General features: G+C 44.6%; 3 protein-coding genes across 5 annotated transcripts in view; 1 reads left to right on the top strand and 2 right to left on the bottom strand.

Moving 5' to 3' along the window:
• Window positions 1-273: 273 nt before the first annotated feature.
• On the bottom strand, window positions 274-5,976 carry msl2a (MSL complex subunit 2a). Its single transcript, XM_070842845.1, has 3 exons — window positions 4,957-5,976; window positions 2,468-3,879; window positions 274-2,225 (listed from the first exon to the last, which is right to left on the bottom strand). The coding sequence occupies exons 1-3, from the start codon at window positions 5,096-5,098 to the stop codon at window positions 1,923-1,925; spliced, it is 1,857 nt and encodes a 618-aa protein (XP_070698946.1). The 5' UTR covers window positions 5,099-5,976; the 3' UTR covers window positions 274-1,922.
• Window positions 5,977-6,997: 1,021 nt separating this feature from the next.
• pccb (propionyl-CoA carboxylase subunit beta) lies at window positions 6,998-12,964 on the top strand. The gene is made up of 15 exons (XM_070842886.1): window positions 6,998-7,244; window positions 8,197-8,316; window positions 8,436-8,504; window positions 8,605-8,661; window positions 9,059-9,172; window positions 9,448-9,558; window positions 9,781-9,889; window positions 10,028-10,148; window positions 10,259-10,340; window positions 10,437-10,560; window positions 10,796-10,903; window positions 11,212-11,312; window positions 11,713-11,811; window positions 11,915-12,014; window positions 12,093-12,964. Exons 1-15 carry the CDS (start codon window positions 6,999-7,001, stop codon window positions 12,212-12,214), a joined length of 1,683 nt encoding a protein of 560 aa, XP_070698987.1. The 5' UTR covers window position 6,998; the 3' UTR covers window positions 12,215-12,964.
• A 675-nt stretch (window positions 12,965-13,639) lies between these two features.
• The window catches only part of stag1a (STAG1 cohesin complex component a), a 73,327-nt gene continuing 66,987 nt past the window's right edge, over window positions 13,640-19,979 (bottom strand). For 2 of the 3 annotated variants that reach the window (XM_070841874.1, XM_070841872.1), the window contains 12 exons: window positions 18,741-18,833; window positions 18,426-18,600; window positions 18,106-18,245; window positions 17,752-17,853; window positions 17,513-17,661; window positions 17,190-17,318; window positions 16,881-17,083; window positions 16,580-16,748; window positions 16,294-16,410; window positions 16,061-16,175; window positions 15,847-15,927; window positions 13,640-15,336 (listed from right to left, as the gene is read on the bottom strand). In XM_070841874.1, the coding sequence (XP_070697975.1) occupies window positions 15,313-15,336; window positions 15,847-15,927; window positions 16,061-16,175; window positions 16,294-16,410; window positions 16,580-16,748; window positions 16,881-17,083; window positions 17,190-17,318; window positions 17,513-17,661; window positions 17,752-17,853; window positions 18,106-18,245; window positions 18,426-18,600; window positions 18,741-18,833 (1,497 nt within the window). In that variant the 3' untranslated portion in view covers window positions 13,640-15,312. The remainder of the gene's footprint in view (window positions 15,337-15,846; window positions 15,928-16,060; window positions 16,176-16,293; window positions 16,411-16,579; window positions 16,749-16,880; window positions 17,084-17,189; window positions 17,319-17,512; window positions 17,662-17,751; window positions 17,854-18,105; window positions 18,246-18,425; window positions 18,601-18,740; window positions 18,834-19,979) is intronic. The other variant, XM_070841873.1, reaches the window with a different exon arrangement.

The following is a 19,979-nucleotide window of genomic DNA, read 5'->3' as shown; positions in this document are numbered from 1 at the left end:
TCTTAACAACCTTGTGTTTGTTGCTCCTAAGTGAATAGGAAGTGAGAGTATGTTTACAGTAAAAAAATGAAAAAGAACAGTCATTCTCATTTTCTTGACATACACTATTGTACAGATTCTTCCTAACTTGTGCATAAAGGGAGGAAAAAGCACAATAGCCTCACCCACAGATCTCCATCCACTGCTGTGTTCACGGCTCTCAGTCATCGACACTGGATCTGCAAACTTGACTCACATAGCCCTTCTCCACAAAAAGACACAAAACTGAAAAAGTAAAAAACTATCTTTTAATTCATGTTGTATTACATGTTTCCATATTATGGCAGTGAATGTTTCAGCAATAATAAGAGTCACTCCTCAAACAAGAGCTTATACATAAAAAAAAAACAATACCAAAAACTAATCAGGGTTCAAGTAATGCCCAAAAGAAATATCTTTAAACATACACACAGGCAGGAAGATAGATCATATCTGCTGATCATACTGTCATCCACCTGCTACTTCCTGGTCTATGAGTGGAGAATCAAGGTGTTTGTTTGGTCTGCCTGAGTCCCCCCTCCTCTCTCTTCTTCAGTCTCTTTTTGGTCACCATGACTGGACTGACAAACATGTTGTAGTTACAGCTGAGACAGTAAACACGGACACAGACAACACACAGCTTCTTGAGTTCTAGGAGGGCTTCAAGGTGCTTTAACCAAAACACAGAAAACAGTGGTACCAAATCTGAAACACTTGGTATCAAAAATAGTCTCTTGGTTGGTCACTACTCAGTCGGGACACTACAACAGGAGGAAAAATGCACAGGCAGAGGATATTTTGTCTTGTAAATGACAACCTATGGCTTCAGTTTATCTAAACACACACAGTCATGTACAATCCCATAATCAAAACATAACAGTGTAATATTTTAGAAGACAGTCAGTTATAGTCTGTATAAATGGCAATACTGTAAACAACTGCGTGTGTGCATGAAAGCTGGGAGGCTCCTTGTTGGTGCTCCTATTGCTATGGTAACCAAGAATGGTTTTAGTTGTAATTTGGCCAATCAATCAAACTAAGTGCTTACAACCCACCATACGCCTCCCCACTGACATTACAGTAAGTCTCAGCAGGCGCATACACACTCTCACACACACACACACACACTCGTACACACACAAAAACCGTGGAGCCAGCCAAGTGCTTTGACATTATCTTGCTGCCTGTACAATGCCTGCATCAGTCAAGTTCATTAAGACAAATTCATTATAATCCGACAGTACTTGGATTGAGTGAGTTAATGAGATAGAAAAGGCATACAGTCTTGTGTGAGACACAAATTCTCCATAGATTAGTAACAAGATTCATTCACAATTAAGGTGAGAACACATACACGGTTAAGGATTAGTAAGGGCTGTCCTAATTATGCATTTCTTAAACATACATGGAGTAATACCCAAATGTGGAAAATGCAGTGACGGGTGACTGAGATAGGATGATGCACTTTTTGTTACCATCATGCACCACAAATCACACATACGCACACAGTCAACTCTATAGTTGTGTGCGCACACTAACAAACACAAAACCTGGTATGGGTTCCTATTGCCTCTTACAGTATGTCTGCGGTCTATGAACGAAAAGCACCTCTGAAGTACAGAACAGCCTTAGAACTGAGTGTGAGTGTTTAACTACAGGCAGGCAACAATACACATCGGCACACAGGCACAATACAGGAGGCTTTGGCACACCCATGCTAGTCTTACTACTCAGCATTTTCCAACACAAAAGAAGAGCAGGTTACAGGACAGGACAGACCCATAGCTGCCTTAGATTGCCTCCCCTCTGGATGGGGGGGGGGGGTACAGGTTGTCTGACAGAGACAATGATCAGCCGTCACATTCAATCAGCACCGAGCTGTCTGTTTCTGGAGTCCCAGCCTCTCATCCAATGAGCAGCTCCAGGCTGTCCTCATAGTTTGGGTCTTGCGGGGGGCTGGGGGACAGGAAGGCCGTGGTTACGGGGGTCCCCGTTGCTGTGGCAACATTGAGGAGGGTGTTCGCGCGAATGCTGGTGGTTGCCGGGTTACGGAGTGCCGCGGCCGCCGTGATGCTGGTGAGGTTGATGCCGAGCGTGAGCCGCGTCTGCTCCAAGGCTTTCTCTGGCACGGCGAAGGCCTCTAGCTTCTTCTCACCGTTGGCCATGTAGGAGTTCTGGCAACCTCGACAGATACAATCCAAGCATGCCTGAGAAAGAATAGACACGGAACATTAGTCTAATTGCGTCACACCAATGTTACATAAAACATTTTGAAACCCGAGTATCTTTGACAATGGAGTCAAGGCTGAGTAAGAACAGAGTGCATTCATTTAATAATGAACAAATAAATTATACAGATATTCTTCTCTCTACAAATGTAATTTAAAAATCCTTGTTTTATCAACAAATGTTACACTTAAACTGCATAAAATAGTTACAACAATCTTACCTTGCGGTTTGAGTAGCAGGGACAGCGTTGCCCCCTGCAGGTGAGCACAGATGGATTCTGGGTGGCCCTGCCACACTTGCAGCCTTTCTTCTCCACTGGCTTCTTATATGGAGGCCTGACAGGCGCTGGAGGCACAAGGCAGCCAGACATCAACCGTTGGTCTTTGCCTCCATCCTTGGTCTTGGAGCCCCCACCACTGCGGGCCTTCGTGTGGGGCTTCTTAGGGCCTGGATCGACATGCTTCCTGGCACCTTTATTGTGGTTCGGCATAGGACGACTGGGCTTTGGAGCTGCCCCATTTGGAAGGGACGAGTATGTGTGTGCTGGTACAGTTAAGGAGGGTGTGGGTGGTTGCGTGCGAGGTGTTTGAGAGGTGTTTGGAGTGTGTAAGTGTGAGGAAGAGCCCTGCAGGATGGAGGTGATGGGGAGGGGTTTCACCTTTTCTCTGTCACTCTCTGAACGAGATCGTTTGCGTTTAAGGCGGACTGGCGGGGGCTTGGAGGTTGGAGGAGGATCGAAGGAGGATGTGTGTAAGTGAGCACCATGGCTTGCCACTGTGTTAGTTCTGTCCGTTCGAATCTGTGTGTAGTTGTGAGCTGCATCCAGCTGTATGTACATCTGAGCGTGTGCTCTGTCCGTGGTTATGTGTGTGTGAGTGTGCATTCTTTCTGGCTGTGTGTGAGGAGAATCTCGACCAGGCTGAAGGGGATCCAAAGTCTGTAGCACCTCCTCCACACTGAGAAGCAACACCTCTCCCTCCTCTAGCTCCCTGCTGCCAGATCCCCCATCCCTGAGTGAGCACACAGTGCCTGGAGTTGGGGCTAAAGGTCCAGTGGTCAGACTCAGTTCCAGACCACCACAACCAGTATTGGACACAGACAGGCCTGCCTGTGGCTGCTCCTCTACCAGCTCGCATACTTCCAGCTCAGGAGATGAGGGATCCATGTCGTCAAGCACTTCTCCATTGCATTCCTGTGGTCCATTGGAACAGGGAGGGTCAGAGGAGGAACTCTGGGGTACAGCTGAGAGCTCTGCAGGAGCAGGTGGTGCCTCTGTGGGGGTAAGAGACTCAGGGGCAGAGGGATTCACATCTTCCTGTGCTAGGCTTGGGTCCTCTGTCTCAATCTCCTCTTTGTGTGACATTAGCACCTCCTCGAGCAAGGCCATAACCTCTGGAGACCCTCCTACATGGCTGCTGATCAACTGCAGCAATGGTGAATGAGTTACATAGAGGCAGAGCTTCCTGTAGCATTGCACCAGCAAAGACAGCTGTTTGTTCTCCTCGAAAGAAGAATAGTCCTTACAGCGGCTGCACGATAGCCTGATCTGCATCTTCTGGCCTTTACAGCCCAAGCAGACGTAATGCTGACACTCTGGATGTGTTGGGGAAATGGGATCCTGGAGCAGTTTACCTGTTACAAAAACGAGAGGGAACCATTAATCCATGTGTACATCCACTTTGCACATATGCACAACAACTATGCCACAATCGGCTAGCTGGACTAGAGTCATTAAGCCATTTCCATTCACTGTCATGCCTCTATAGAAGCAGCTAGAATTACCATCACAATGGATTCATCTGCCAATCACTTTCTTAATTAACCATTTGGTCTGTAAACCAGACAATAAAAAAGCTTATCACAATTTCTCAGCGTCTGGATTGACTTCTTCAAACATCTTGTTTTGCCACACCAAAAGTACAAGGTATTCAGTTTAACTTAATAAGAACAGAGACAGGGGCAACTCCCCACAAGTTAGAAGCTAAAACCAGACAATGGTTGGAGCTTTTGCATGAAAAATTAATTGGTTTTCACAATAAGTACTGAATAATTTACTGGCAATTAACAAATCAATTTAGCCACCAACTGTTTCAGTACCAACTGACACATTTCAAGCAGAGTAAGGAAATCAGTAAATGTAATACTGGTATCATGATCTATGACTCCTCTGGGATTTTCATTGTTTCTATGCCTTAAATGCTCAAATATCATGTTCACATTACTGATTTTTACTTCTTACATGCCCTAGCCTGTGGTTGGGAATAAATACTCCACGAAAGCACAAATAAACGTGCCAAAAACACCATTACATACTCTGTCTATATCACCCATCTCTAAATGCAAGCTGTGCCCGTGTTGATATTCCACCAGTTAAGCAGAGTGAGTAAATAAAGCATGAATAGGAAACACATGGCTCTGCAACAGACACAACAACAGAGGAGTCATCTGTCTTGACAAGAGGACAGATGACTGAGGCTCAGCCACGGTTGCTAAGGAGACCACGGTGGTGGGCACGACAAATCGTGTCAACTGCTGTGAGCACACCCACACCCACGGACACTTCAGTCAGTATGAATAGTATAAAACACTCATTCATTTTACGTGAAGCGAATCCGACGATCATCATGCAATGTGGTGACAGGAAACCGCATTAGAGTGAGCGGTGTGTGCAGTGCCATTATAAAGTGATGTTCATGACGGGATGCTTACCGCAGACAAGGCAGGCTAGGGACTGTCGGAAGAAGGGTAGTAGCGTGTACATCTCTGCGAAGGTGTGAGGCTGCCGCGGGTCACACTGCAGCACGGCCCGGCTGGCGGACACGTACAGAGCGGTTACATTGACGGGGTTCATAGCGGTGTGCTCCGCAGCCTCAGGGAAACACGGCCCGGGAAAAAAAGATCCAACCACTCAATGCGACGAAGATAAAGATAGCCAAGTCTCAGTGTGGATGGAGGAAATATAAATCGGCCTGGCGGGGCAGCAATCAGCCACTCCAGTGTGTCAATGCAGACACATAAATTAATAATACACACAATAACAGACAACGAACATGATGAAGCGGTTATCACTAAACGCACACAACGTTAGCTCGGCAGGCGGCTAGCTAACGTTAGCATTACCGGTTCGTGGTCGTCCCATTCAACAATGAGATATTTCTGATATCAATTAAAGTTTCTGGTTCATTCAGACCGGTTAGACATTATGTTATAATTACTCACATCATCCCTATCACTGCCTTTCAGCTAACAGTGACTCAAATGATCAGGCGACCCATGATCAAAAGGTTAGCATCGTTTAGCTAACGTTAGCTTACATCAGCCAGGCGATTAACACGATGGTTCGTGTTAGCCATAGAGCCCGTTTACTATCCAACACTGCCTCCTTGTCGAGTCCTAAATGAAAGCAGGGCTACTCCTTAAATCAGAAAACCGTCTGGTTATCTATCAGCTTCCAGGTCCCAGGCGCGCACTTGATGTAAACAAAGCTAACCAGCTAGCGTTAACATGGCTAGCCAAATTAGCTAGCGAAAATTCAACCGTATCGCTAACCCCCCCTCCCCTGGGCCGCCTTATACCTCGCACGTAGGAGGGAAATGCAAGCTGCAAATAGAAATCCTTCGATTTTTATACGTTTTGCTATAATACTTGGCGAGCAGCGATCGAAACATAGCTAACTATTCGTTTAACAAATGCATCAATCATTCGATTTTCCACTTTTCCTCGCATCAACCCCTCTCGACAGGCATGATAATCACGCGAGATTTCCTCTAGTTACCCTGGTTACCGTAGCGCATGAGGGGTCCACGCTGTGCTGTGAAAAGCTCCTTCCCAGGACCTCCACTCACTTTCTCTGCCATAAAGGACACAACCTGCCCACTAAAAAGAGGAATTCATTCATTCTTTTAAGAGGAGGGAGATGAAGGAGTCTGGCTTGATTAAAGGAAACAATGGAGCCGTAAACACACACCAGCTTTCACCAGTTCCTGTTCAAATTTGTATTAGGAAAGCTGATTTTAAGGGTAAATCCGCATTAAATGTTGATTATTTGTTTATTACTATTTCCAAGGTCAAAAATGAACCTTATTATGACTTGCTTGTGAGTTCTGAAATGTCAAATATTTTGTGACTTGCAAAACAACAAACTGCTTCTCATACCTCCCTGTGTTTCCCTGTGTTAGACTTGTCAAGGAGCTTTTACCCCCTGTCCCGTTATATTCCCATGTATATTATACAGGGTTGGGACAGTGTCTGAAGATGGGAGCTGCCAATCAGTGAGGGAGGCCCCAAACTAAGAGGAAGGACTACCTGACACAGGATGAACAAATCATTACGGCTTCATTTTCAGATTAAAGGCCACTATGAATTTCAGGAAAATATATACAAAGAGTAGATTTTTTTAGTTGCCTCAAATTATGTGGCATTTAAAAATGACTTGACAATCCTTAAGACTGATTAAAGCTATTTTTTATTTATATATAATTTATAAAATGTTTGTTTGTTCTTCTTTTCTAATTGTTAAAGTATGCTGATTGGGATTATTTTGGTGTTTTAACACTATTAATCTCTGATGATTTTAATAAAGGTTTTTAAAAAAAGAACAGGAAAACCGGAACACCTCTAGGTCCCGCCCACCAAACGTAATGCGAATATCTTCTTTCCTATTGGCTGTCAGAGCTCGCCCCCCATTCGTGATTGGCCTAAATCCCTGTCTCTCATTTCCCACTAGCTGTCATCCGAGAACACGCAGGACAATGATGGCGGCCTTCAGTGTGGCAAGAAGCAGCTGTGGACTGATAAGCGGGTTGAGGGCATCTTTCAGGACTTTAGCTCCAGTCAAACATGGCGCAGTCGCTGCCGCAATGCCGCAGACCGGCCTGCTCCGGGACTGCCGCTGGTACTCAGTCAGCCATCTGTCCGTCAAGGAGCGGATTGACAAGAAACGGGAGGCGGCGCTGCTCGGGGGAGGTCAGAAGAGAGTAGAGGCACAGCACAAAAAGGTAAATCCGACTACTACTGACTTCCTGTCGTTTTAAACTACAGTTTTAAGATTCTAAGGGTTATAATGACTTAAGGCTCTATTTACAATGACAGCTGGAGTGACTGTGGTGTGAAATGAGAGTCAGTGGTTGCTGCTGTAGTGTTTATTTTTTTCCTCACTTACATGTGATGACCTTTGGGGAAAAAAAAAAACAACAACTCTGTAGTTCTGGTTAAATGTCTCTAAGTGGCACTGAGAGACTTTCAGCTGTGTCCTCTCTTGGTAAATGTCCACCTTGCTGATCCCCAGTGCCCTTGAGCAAGTTGCTGCAGCCAGCTTCAGCTAGTCTGCAGGTTTAACACTGATGAGAAATCCTAGAAATATTCATAGAGCTGTTTATGAAATACGTGAAGCTGAAACTAACTATTCAAGTGTGCAGTGTTACAGCCCGATGTGATGGACAAGAACTAGACAACCTGACATGTGATTGTCCATATACACACTTTGTGACATATTTTACTGTCATTATAATAATTCTGTTCCTTGGTCATCATCAGCCCTGATTTATTGGCATAAGTTAATATGATTCAAGGATGGTCGGATGTCTTTGTTTTGCTCAGTGAAATTTGTGGACGTATACCTATAGAGGTAGCCGACATCGACAAAACTCTAAATATTTGTAATTCAGTATTATGATATACTATAGAAATATATTGTTGTTTACTCTTCAGAGAAACAGAGGAGAGACTTAGATTTAGGGTTTAAAGTAGCAGACTGGAGTGTTTGTGTTTGGCACTTGCAATACACACATATATTTAATATTTTTTCTCATATTTTTATATTTGTATTTATTTTTATATTTGTTATATCCCTTGTTTTTGTACTACTTCTGTTTCTGCACCTTTTTCTGTCTCATCTATCATCATGTTCTTTCAGGTAAGTGTGTGATAACTCGGTGTTTTGTGTTACAGGGTAAGCTGACAGCCAGGGAGCGAGTGGTGCTTCTGCTGGACCCCGACTCCTTTGTGGAGTCGGACATGTTCGTGGAGCATCGCTGCTCCGACTTCGGCATGGAGCAGGATAGGAACAAGGTAACAGGTCGCACACGAGCCACAACACGGCGATATCAGGCTTCAGCCTTTGGAAACGAGAAACTTCTTCTTCCTCTGGTTCATTGTCATAAACAGTTTTTCTCCCGTCTCTGTCGTAGTTCCCGGGCGACAGCGTCGTGACTGGCCGAGGCAGGATCAACGGCAGACTGGTTTATGTGTTCAGCCAGGTACAATGTGTTGTTATGCTGTAAGAATCCTACATTGTGACTATTCACAGCAGCTTGGATTTACCTTTATTATATTCTTTCTGTTTTCTGGTTCTCTCAGGACTTCACAGTGTTTGGTGGCAGTCTGTCTGGAGCTCACGCACAGAAGATCTGTAAGGTAAACAAATCTGAGATACTGAGGTGTGTGTGTGTGTGTGTGTGTCTGAACCAAACGCATACAAAATAAAGAAATGTCCCAGCAGTGGTGTTAAACAAGTCGTTTCCTTCACCTTTTTTATTTTCCCCTTTTTATTTTATTTGATGGATGATGCAATTTAATATGGTTCCGATTCACAGCATGAAACTGATGTGATGCACAGAGTTTATAGTTTTTGCAAATGTACAACTCTTGTCCCTCGCTGGGTTTTTACATGTAAACTCCAGTCAGAATGTAAAAGTGTCAGTATCATAAAACCACATTATACTACAGATACGGAAATGCTATAAAACACACATCTTGCCAAATATTTCTTTCTGTATGAGCTCCGACTTTTCACACAATGTTCTGTGCTCAGATTATGGACCAGGCCATGACAGTGGGAGCCCCGGTCATCGGGTTGAACGACTCCGGAGGAGCTCGGATTCAGGAGGGGGTGGAGTCCCTGGCTGGATATGCAGATATATTCCTGGTACGGTTGTTTTGTGAGGAGCCTTTGCACGTCACTGCTCATTGACTGAAATCATTATCTCAGAATCAAGCTTCAAGATCTGTGTACACGGTTGATTGCACACTGATCCTTTCCTGACAAGTTTTGGGCTGAGTGGTTGTGGGAACCTCGCATTTGTTTTGCAGTTAACATAAACCCAATGTTAACTTTTTTTAAATTCACATAGCTGGAGGTATAGTGTTTGTTTTTGTTTTTTTTTGTGGAAAAAGTAAAAACAAAACGCCCTCCTTTTCCAGAGGAATGTGTTGGCTTCAGGCGTCGTCCCTCAGATCTCCCTCATCATGGGTCCCTGCGCAGGAGGAGCTGTCTACTCCCCCGCCCTGACAGATTTCACCTTCATGGTTAAGGTAGGGAGCTGCACAAGTACAGCTCAAATCCCATTTTTATCATAACTGGTAAGCATCTAATAATCGACACTTAATTTTTAGCCACAGCAGACACCCACAAACAAATGTTTTAGTGTGTCGACTAGTTTTAGCTAATTGTGGACACAGCAGTCTTTGCTGTTTCTAAGATTGTGTTCTCACTCGCTTTAGCTTGAATAAATGTGTGTGTGTGTGTTTGTACAGGACACATCATACCTGTTCATCACAGGACCGGATGTTGTGAAGTCCGTCACCAATGAAGACGTGACTCAAGAGGAGCTCGGTGGAGCCAAAACACACACCACCGTGTCTGGTTAGTGTGGGTTTTTTTTTTCTCGGATTGCTCTGTTGAGGATTTGACCCAGGATTACTGTGGAATAAAACATCTATTCTCAGATTTAAAGAGACTGAACTCAAAAATGTCTAAAACGGTCCCATGTTATGTTCTCAGGAGTGGCTCACCATGCGTTTGAGAACGACGTTGAGGCCTTGCTCAACCTGCGAGAGTTCTTCAACTTCCTGCCGCTAAGCAACCAGGATCCCGCCCCCATCAGGGAGTGCCACGACCCCAGGTAAACAATCACCTTGACCTCCGCTTTGCAGAACAACCAACCACTTATCCTTAATGGGAGAAAGTCTGTTTTTTTTCCAACTTGTGCCTGAATTCTCGCTCCATTTTCAGCGATCGTCTGGTACATTCATTGGACACCATCGTCCCGTTTGAGTCAACTAAAGCGTACGACATGTTGGACATCATTCAAGCAGTATGAGCCCAAACACGCGCCGTCACCCTCTAATATGCGCACCACAGCTTGTTTAAGATCTGAAAGTAATGCTCCTTTCTTCGTGAATATGCTCAGATAGTGGATGAGAGGGACTTCTTCGAGATCATGCCCAGCTACGCCAAAAACATTGTGGTGGGATTTGCCCGCATGAACGGACGCACTGTAGGCATTGTGGGTAACCAGCCCAAAGTGGCCTCTGGTAAGTATAATAATTTGAAGGGCCAAAAGTAAAAAGGAAAATTCCCAGATTCACTTGACACTCCCCACTGATTACCCCTCTGTCGTTTCCTTTTTTAATTCATATATTCAAACAAACCAAAACTCCAAAAAGAGCATGGTGGGAGGAAATAAAGGCAGCGTTGTTTGATTAATAATCTCCTCTGGTGTGTTTTTAGTCTTCCCATTCAGACCTTATTTTCTGTCTTGTTTTTCAGGTTGTTTGGACATCAACTCCTCCGTGAAGGGAGCCCGCTTTGTACGCTTCTGTGACGCTTTCAATATTCCCATCATCACCTTTGTGGATGTGCCGGGTTTCCTGCCAGGTATTATTTGCAAATCTCTCCGTGCAAAAAATTAAAATTTACGTTTCCGTCCATTGAGAAATTCAGCTACTGGCCATGTTGCAGTTCTTAATCTTAACCAGGTGAGAATTTTGACCTAATGATGCACTAATAGTAAACACAGAAAACACTAACAAGTTTTGAACCTGGCTATAATATGATATGTAATCATGAGCCAAACTCCAGATTACTTCACGTGTAAGCTGGAACTTTCCCTGCATTGTAATCTAGCTAGTGCCACATCAGTGCGCACCCACACCCATTATAACTGCTGCGATGGCCGTCAACAGGCACCGCTCAGGAGTATGGAGGCATCATCAGACACGGAGCCAAGCTGCTGTATGCCTATGCAGAGGCCACCGTCCCAAAAATTACCGTCATCACCAGAAAGGTGTGTGTGAACAGTAAAAATCCATCATAAATAAAGACTTTTACTACGAAGCAGCTGCACTCAGTGCTGACTTTGCATTAAATGAAGCACTGTGATATCAGTCGTCATGCTTTTAATCTCTACTGGACACATCATCTGAAAAATGCCGTCTCTCAGATATGAACAGTGCAGTGCATCTTGGTAAAGGTATATTTTTCAACCTGGATTCAGCAAATTAAGAAATTAGTTGGGTGTCATTCAGACGTGCAGTGAAATCCTGGGGTTGGGGAATGAATGTTGTCAAGTATAAAAACAAATGGGTGTGAATTTTAGATGGAGGGGCCAGTGAATGAATGAATAAATGTTATGTTACTCTACTCAGATATAAGATGAAATGTGTGTGTGTGTGTGTGTGTCCCAGGCTTACGGAGGAGCCTATGACGTGATGAGCTCCAAACACTTGAGAGGAGACGTGAACTACGCCTGGCCCACAGCTGAGGTTGCCGTCATGGGTGCCAAGGTACGAACACACCCATTTTTTTTCTCTTATCTCTCTTTGCTTCCGTTTTTTTTAGTTTTTTATTTGAGAGTGTGTACGATCTGCTCCCTTCTTCCCGTCTCAGGGTGCTGTTCAGATTATCTTCAGAGGAAAGGAGAACCAGGCTGAGGCAGAGGCTGAATACGTGGAGAAGTTCGCCAACCCCTTCCCAGCTGCCGTCAGAGGTAAAACCATCTCACGTCTTTAAAGCTCTCCAAAAATCCACCGCGACTGTGCCTGACCGGCCAAATGTTTGGTTTTAGGTTTCGTGGACGACATCATCGAGCCGTCGAGCACTCGCAAGAAGATCTGCAGAGATCTGGAGGTGCTGGCCAGCAAGAAGCAGGTCAACCCCTGGAAGAAACACGCCAACATTCCCCTGTGAAACACACCCAAACTGTTTCCACATCAGCACCATCTAAAGGCACTCGCCGTGGGATTATTGAGCTCACACTGAAATGAACTGCGGTGGGATACCGCAACTTGCCCGCCGAGCAGACGTCATTTACCGGTCCTCTGAAAGCAGCACATAAAGATACACTCCCTGGTTTTGTAAGTGCTCGATGGCAGCCCCAAATTTCCTGCCCAGGTCACTGCTTCTGTTTGTCATTGTAAACCATGTTAAAACATCAACCTGCAGGCCGTGATGGGATTTGGGGCAAATATCGGCGCTCTGTAAACAAAATCAGCACGTGTATCTTTATATCGTTACCACTGATAAACAAGATGCACAGAGTATCTGAACAGAACACTACACCGGTCCGACACATTCAAGGTAATTGCCATGTCAGAAGTGACCATATTGGCCACTATTGTTTATATTGACATTTTGAGAACAAGATTGTATCTGAAAGGGCGGATTACTGATGAAATGCAACTGAACAAACACAGGCGACTCAGTAGTTTTAGTGGAAAATGCGAATATACTGTAGTTTCTTGTCCTGCAGTGTTCCCTCTTTGTCACCGTACTGTATTTAGCTCTTGAGGTTTCTGGCGTGCTTTCAGACGCACTCCCTTGTGTTTGACGTCTTCCATTAAGGTCAAGAAAAGTCATCCTTACATCCTGGAACTGTGCCTTTTCTCTCCGGCAGGCTAGGCTCTGCTATTTGTAAAATAAATCATGGACTTATTACCACGTGTGTTTCCTTCATTTTGCCAATGCAATAGTGTTTTACAAAGGTATGTGATTTAATCCTCATAGTATAGTTTTAAGAAAAACGTTCAGGTTGTTTGAAGTAAGTGGCTGCTTTTGTCCAGTGTGGCTGTGAATTGAAGGAAAAATAAATTTGAGATTGGGTGCAGTCAGGCTGAGGACGTGGAATAAAAGGTGGTTATTTGCTTCATTTCCTCCATCTCAAATCATAAAGCATTTTAAGCTATAATACAAATTATATTCCATTTGACTTAATTCTTGGTTTTTGTTCCTGAGCTTTTGATTGTGTCACATGGTCCTCGTCAGCAGCTCGAGTTACTTGAGTTGCCTTGGAACTTCTGATCATTGTGACCATCGAGCTCAACTTTAAAGTTGCCATGGACGAGAAGAATTAAGAGTTCAGACTCGTGGAAAGTCTGAACATCTACAGCTCCGTGGAAACGGAGCGATCCTGATCTGCTGATGAGGATCACATGACATAGTCGAAAGCTCCAGAACAAGCAAAAAAGCAAAGCTTGGGCTGAGACTTTTGTCAACTGCTGTTTCCAAGGCCAAATATTAACAGTGGGGCTCTGCAGTTCTAGTCTACGATGAAAGTGCAGCTGTTTTGAACTATTCTGAAGTTGTGAAACAAACGCATTCACAAACACTGGTCCATAAATTGAATACAGATTTTATTTTATTAAAAAGAATTTAGGTTCACAGAAAAAAACAACAGGCTTTTAGAGCATTTTAGGGCAACTGATGTCAACTGCACTGCAGAAAAGATCCAATTGTCTCTGATATTTACAGGAGGACTGCCAAGCCAGCCAAAGGGAAAGGTAAATGATTGATTAACAAACGGTGGGTGAACGACGATATGGCTGGTAACATTCAAAACACATTCAAAGAAATCTGTGAGACATAGAGATCCATCACTGCACTTGGATATGAACGATGAGAACAACAAATCTTCAACTTGTCGGAGCAGTTAACACTGTAGGCGGGTGTAAAAACTTGATTTGACCTGTAAAATGAACAAACCTAAAAGATAATCTGCTGTAATACTGAACCGTGAGACGATTACAATCAGACCATACAGCGCTTTAAAAACTGGTATCCCACAGCAACAATCTGAGCTTGGTAACCGTTAGATATGAGTTACAGGGGTGTGGGGGGAGGGGCTGGAATATACTGTAAGTATGTAGGCCACAATTTGGCAACAAACGAGATACATATTCAAGAAAAAGCTGTACAAACATCAGACAAAAACAAAAACACACTTGATTTAAAACTTTAGTACTAAAGCTACAGAATTCAAAATATGTTTATTGTCTTTTTTTAAAACTTTTTAACTCCAAAAAGCCGTTATTCGAGGGTGTGTGTGTGAGTGTGTGTGTGTGTGTGAGTGTGTGTGTGTATATGTGTGTGTGCGAAGAATGTGTCCGAGATCTGAGAGGGTGGGGCTTCTGTCCGGGGTCTGTTGGGAGTGAGTGAGGGAGGGAGGGAGGGAGGGAGGGAGGGGGGGGTCACCGTCAAATGACAACACTCGCTTTGCTTTAACATCACACACAAAACAGGTACATCACTTCCTCCTGGTCGGCCTACGGCTGTTGACCTCGGTGTGTGCCTGCGACTGCTCGACCATCGCCACCACCAACACTTGACACACACGTCACACACCAGCACCACCAGATACAAGGACTGAGATGGCGAACAGAGAGAGGAGGAGGGGGGGGGGGCGGTGGGTGGTAATAAGAGCAAAGATATAGAACATTTAGTGTTGAGATCCTCTCTGTGTTGGATTGAACCAGGCGGATCGAAGTGCGACACCAAAAGAAGTGGGTGGGTGGGTGGTGGGGCTGTACAGAGTGTCACGCTGCTCTGTGCTGCCGATCAGGAGCGGAACCAAACAACTGTACATCTGTGTAATGGCGAACCGCGAAAAACTGCGAGTTCTCATCGGCCGGCAGCCATCAGAGCTACCGCGAGCAAGAGCTAAACCAACAGGCTGGAAAGGAGGAGGAGGAGGAGGAGGAAGATTAGGGATAAGACGAAGCTCTTGAATAATCCGGACAGGATTCTGGATCCTCCGGCCCGGGTGAAAGAACAGAGCCGATCCTCGCGTCACGCTTCCAGGTGAGATCCAGCCGATGCGGGATCCATCGGCGGATCCGCTTGACAAACATCCTTCCATCGTGTCTTACAGAAAGAGAAAAGTACTTCAACAATGTTTTTTTCTTCTTCTTAAGAGTCTGATTGGCAGGTTATGTGGGTTAGACGTCCCAAACCCTCCCTTCTGTTTGCTCCTGATGTGGATTCTGATCTCAGGATCTTTGCCTCTTCCCAAATCAGAACATGGGCATGCTGAAACCCTGGAACAACGGAGAGGAGAGCGACTGTCAGACGGTCTCAAAGAGAAAACATCTTGGCTGTAACCCAAAATTCTTTCAAATTTGATGTGTGAAAGTCTTGTTTTCAGTCACAAAACTTACTGATCACGGCACTGGGCTGCAACTGACGATGATTTTCTTGATTAATTGCTTAATCAGAAAATATTTCTTGTATTGTGTTGTTTTATACGTCTGCTATTAATATGTGCTGTTTTATCAATCAATCATTAATTATATAGCGCCAATTCAATACAACAGTTATCTTAAGGGGCTTTTCATATCGAGAAAGTCAAGACCAAAGAACTTGGCAACAGTAGCGAGGGAAAACTCCCCTTTAACAGGGAGAAACCTTGAACAGAATCTGGTGTAGCAGCAGGCGGCACTCGACTTTTAATAAATGCTGGTTATGTTGAAAATAAAGTCATGAAAATCTAAATATCAGTTATACTTACTTTCTTGACTCTAATAGTCCAAGTGCCAAATTGTACTTACCGACTCGTCCTCAATCATCGCCGCTGAGTCGAAGAAGTCTGGTCTTAATTCCGCTCTTTCACGTCTGTTCCTCGATGGCGGCTGGGAAGGACAAAAGCCAAATTTAATGACATTTAATGAGGAAAAAGTAATTAACCAAGACCTTGGATTTGTCTTTATTTCTCCTGTGGAGTTTCACAAATCAAAAGCGTAGAGAGAAAGTGCTGTCGCTGACCAGGTCGATCACCATCGTGTCTTCAAACTCCTCGTTCATGTCCTCCAGCTGGCCCCGCGATGACATCATCACATCCTCGAAGATGGGCTCCGCGTCATCCTCCATCAGCCCACGCCTGAAGGAAACACGTCGTCGAGGAAAAACACATTTAGAAACAAAGCAGCGAATCGGTCTGTTTATCATCTTACCAGCCCTTCATTCATTACAGACAGGCTCAAGCTCAGCGCGCTTACACAGTCTGCCGGACGCCCTGATTGCTGCGTGACTTGATGTAGTTCATGTTCGTCCGGTCCTTCCTGTTCACCTCCTCCATCTTCTGCTGGCCGAGCCACGACATCTGCATCTGAGGACTGAAGACAAACAGAGGGTCAAGTAGTCAGTTTGATGGGTTCAGTGGACAGAACTACAGGGGAAAAGGTAATTCATGAATGAGTTTTAAGTTATTCCACAAACAATTTTATGTTTGACTTTATGTATTTCAGTTTATGTATCTATATATTAATATGGGAATATGCTCACTTGTGTACAAAGTCGTTCTCTGATCCGGGTTCTGAGTCTGGGTCCGGCATGTGTTCTGCTGGTCTGTTCTCTCTGAGGACTGTTGAGGTGAGCTGAGGTGCCTGCAGCGCCCCCGGTGTCTGAAGAGTGTCATTACGTATCATCCACGAGCCCTCAACGCTACTCTCTTCTGAAAACGAACACACAAGAGGACGCCGACAGGATCAGTAACACATTGGCAGGTAACCGTGAACGCTACAGTGCAGCAAAGCCAACGCAAATGAACCAAGTAAATCTCTTGTCTGTGTGCCCGTCCCCTCACCCTCGATGCGTTTCTTGTGTATCGGCGGCCGTCCCTTCTTGCTGCGGACCGAGCCGGCCTTGCTGCTGGAGCCCGATGTGACGGACATGTGGTCCTCGTCTCCTCCCGTCAGCAGGCTGTTTCTGTAGGAGATCAACGGCAGCCACACGTCCTCCCGGCGCTCCGACATCGACTCCGACATGAACTTCTCCAGGTACGAGTGGCTGAGGAGATGTGGCATTTTAGCATAATTTGCTCATTTTTAAATTTTGACTTTGATTGATTGAGTTTTGCCTTCCAGCAGAATCAAAGGCGGCAGGGAGCACTTACACTGTCTTTTTGTCTTGGCGGATTAGTTTGGAGGAGAATTCACTCAGAACCTCCAGGAAGGCCAGGTTGATAGGAGGAAACTCCGGTCCTCGAGGATTCTGGTACTTGAATGCAAACTCTATTCCATCCCTGAAACCAGAGAAAGAGGACGAGACAGAAAAACAGACAAAGAGACAGCAAGAGTGAGAAAAACAAGGACAGACAATAAATAGAAACGGGGAAAAACACAAAATGAGTTGAGGCATCACAAGTGAATAGAAAAACTTCACTGGGTGTTTCTCAGCTTCTCTTCAAAACCAAAACACAAACACTTGCTGTCTTACTTGTGCAGTGTGGCAACAGCCTCTCTGGTCTTGATCTGATCCAGGCCGAAGGTGAGCGCAAAGCGGCGAGCCAGCTCTTTGATGCCGCTGACGTGAGACGACGTTCGGTCCAGGTTGGGCCCCTGGTCCTGCAGCAGCTCATTGAACAGCTGCAACAAATGCGTGGACATAAGTGTTTGTGACTGTGCACTCATGAGCGCTCACACTCTAAAGGCAGGGAGTCTTCATCGGTGTCTCACCTGCTGCAGACTGAGGATGAGCGTCTTGGCACAGAGAATCTTGTCCGTCTGTCTGGTTTTACTCAGAGTCTCCTTGATGATGTCGCCATAATCGTTGTAGTACTGAGGGAGACGAACAAAACCGTTAACGATGTGCGAGATGACACAGTGTAGTGAATTCGATCTCACATCATCAGACAGATTTTCATCGACAACTGCAGAATCTATGTGAATAAAATCTGAAAATCCCAGTTAAGGTTAGTGGAAGATATTGCTGCTGCAAAAGCTATTTTGTAATTTTCATCTGTTTCCTATTGCCCTACTATTTCATGTTAATCATGTCAACATTCACGCCAAGTGCAAATGAACAGCCACCTTCATGTAGTGTTTGAAGATGTCGGCAGCAGCAGGCATGTCTACGATGTCATAAATGATGAGTTTGCAGAAAGCTGCAAGCAGATTTCTCCTTTTGTGAAGAGCCTCGATCTTGTTGGCCTCATCCTCCTCGTCCCCCTCTGCGGGCAGAGGAAAATATCAAATGAATGGGGGCATTTTGTTGATTATTCAAACTATTTTCATGCTTATCTCATTAATAACTATATGTGACACAAATCTGATACCTATGTACTCTCAATCTCTCCTAGTTGCTAAAACAGTGCCCAGTAAAAAGTTGTTTCTCTCTCTCTCTCTCTCACCCATGCTCTGACTCTCGTCGTCCTGGTCGATGAAGACGTGGTCCAGGACAAAGTTGAGCAGCTCGTTCTGCAGAGTGCTGTCTGGGTTAAAGACCAGCGGCTGGAGGCCCTCCCTGCCGCCAGAAGTCAGCTGGTGACTGAAGATCATCAGCAGGTCGCAGAGAAGCATGAACGCCTGAACAAGAGGCAGAAGCAAGTGGAGAAGTTCTGGTTTGATAAAAAGTGCTAGAATTTAATTGTCCGTATTCGTCAGGACTACAGGGCAACTCTGGAAAAAGTTTCAGCATTCAAGTCATATTTGGTGCCTTTTGTTACCTGTTCTTTGACTGGTGTGTTGACGTTGGACAGGCACTGCTGGCACACAGCCAGGAAAGACTTCACCACTCGCCTGAGAGCCACCAGGTCATCCTGCGTACACACACACACACACACACACACACACACAATTAGCCACACTTTAACAGAAATGGATGTCAAACAGCTGAATCAGTCAGGCTAAATGCCTTGACCTGAACCAATGAATTGATTGAATTAATCATCCGCTAACACCACTGAGGCGGGGGAATCAATGCACTGGGTGCTGACGTGGAGTCCGTCAAGTTTCTCTTTTCATTAGACAGCAAATACATTTGTATTGATTTCATATGAAAGGACGTTATAACTACAGGTGTTAGTTCTATTTTATACTAATATGGCTGCTTGTTTCAAGTGTGACTCGGTCACTCACTCTGTAGGACTATAACTCCAATAAAAAAGGTGGATCTGATTGATAATCAGCAACAATTCTGACAATTAATCATCAATTAATCGTCAAAAGCCATTTAATTTAAAATTGCCCAAATTTCACAGGTTCCAGCTTCTCAAGTATGAAGAGTTGATCAATTCTTAGTTCTCTATGGGATGGATCTTTATGATTACATTAAAATAGGTTGAAGGAAACTATGATTAACTATCTTATGTAAAGCACTTTCGCTTTGTTGCTGTACAGATTAACTTAGGACCAAACGATTAATCGATTAATTGAGAAAAGTTGAACCTCTAGTAGTAGTGTTGTCTCTCTCCCTCTCTGTCCAACCTCCACCCAACGCGGACCCCTACAGAAGCCGCCCACATTGAGCCTGGGCCTGTTCGAGGTTTCTTCCCGTTAAAGGGGAGTTTTTCCTGCCACTGTTGCTCAATATAATATCTGATGCTTGCTCATGTGGGAATTCTTGAATCCTTAATTTTGAATTCCTGAATCCTTGGCTCTCTCTCTAATTAAAGAGTTTGGTCTAGACCTGCTCTTTATGTAAAGCGTCTTGAGATAACGCTGTTGTGAATTGGCACTATATAAATAAAGATTGATTGATAATAATGAAGATGTGTGTACAAATTCCCCAGCAGTGGATTAAGGGTTAAACTGTTTTAGAGGTTTGGGATTCAATCCACCACTAAATGACAGCTTTGGGGCCTGATGCCTCTACGTGGTGTTTGAGTGTTAACTGAGATAGATTGAGGATAAGCCTCTGAATCGGGAGTGAGCATCCTGCCGCTCTCTGTAGAAATACAGATAAG

Source organism: Pempheris klunzingeri, chromosome 13 (assembly GCF_042242105.1).
Source record: "Pempheris klunzingeri isolate RE-2024b chromosome 13, fPemKlu1.hap1, whole genome shotgun sequence".
Taxonomy (NCBI): Eukaryota; Metazoa; Chordata; class Actinopteri; order Acropomatiformes; family Pempheridae; genus Pempheris; species Pempheris klunzingeri.
The sequence above is the reverse complement of the archived record's forward strand: the minus strand, read 5'-3'. Positions and strand labels throughout refer to the sequence as shown.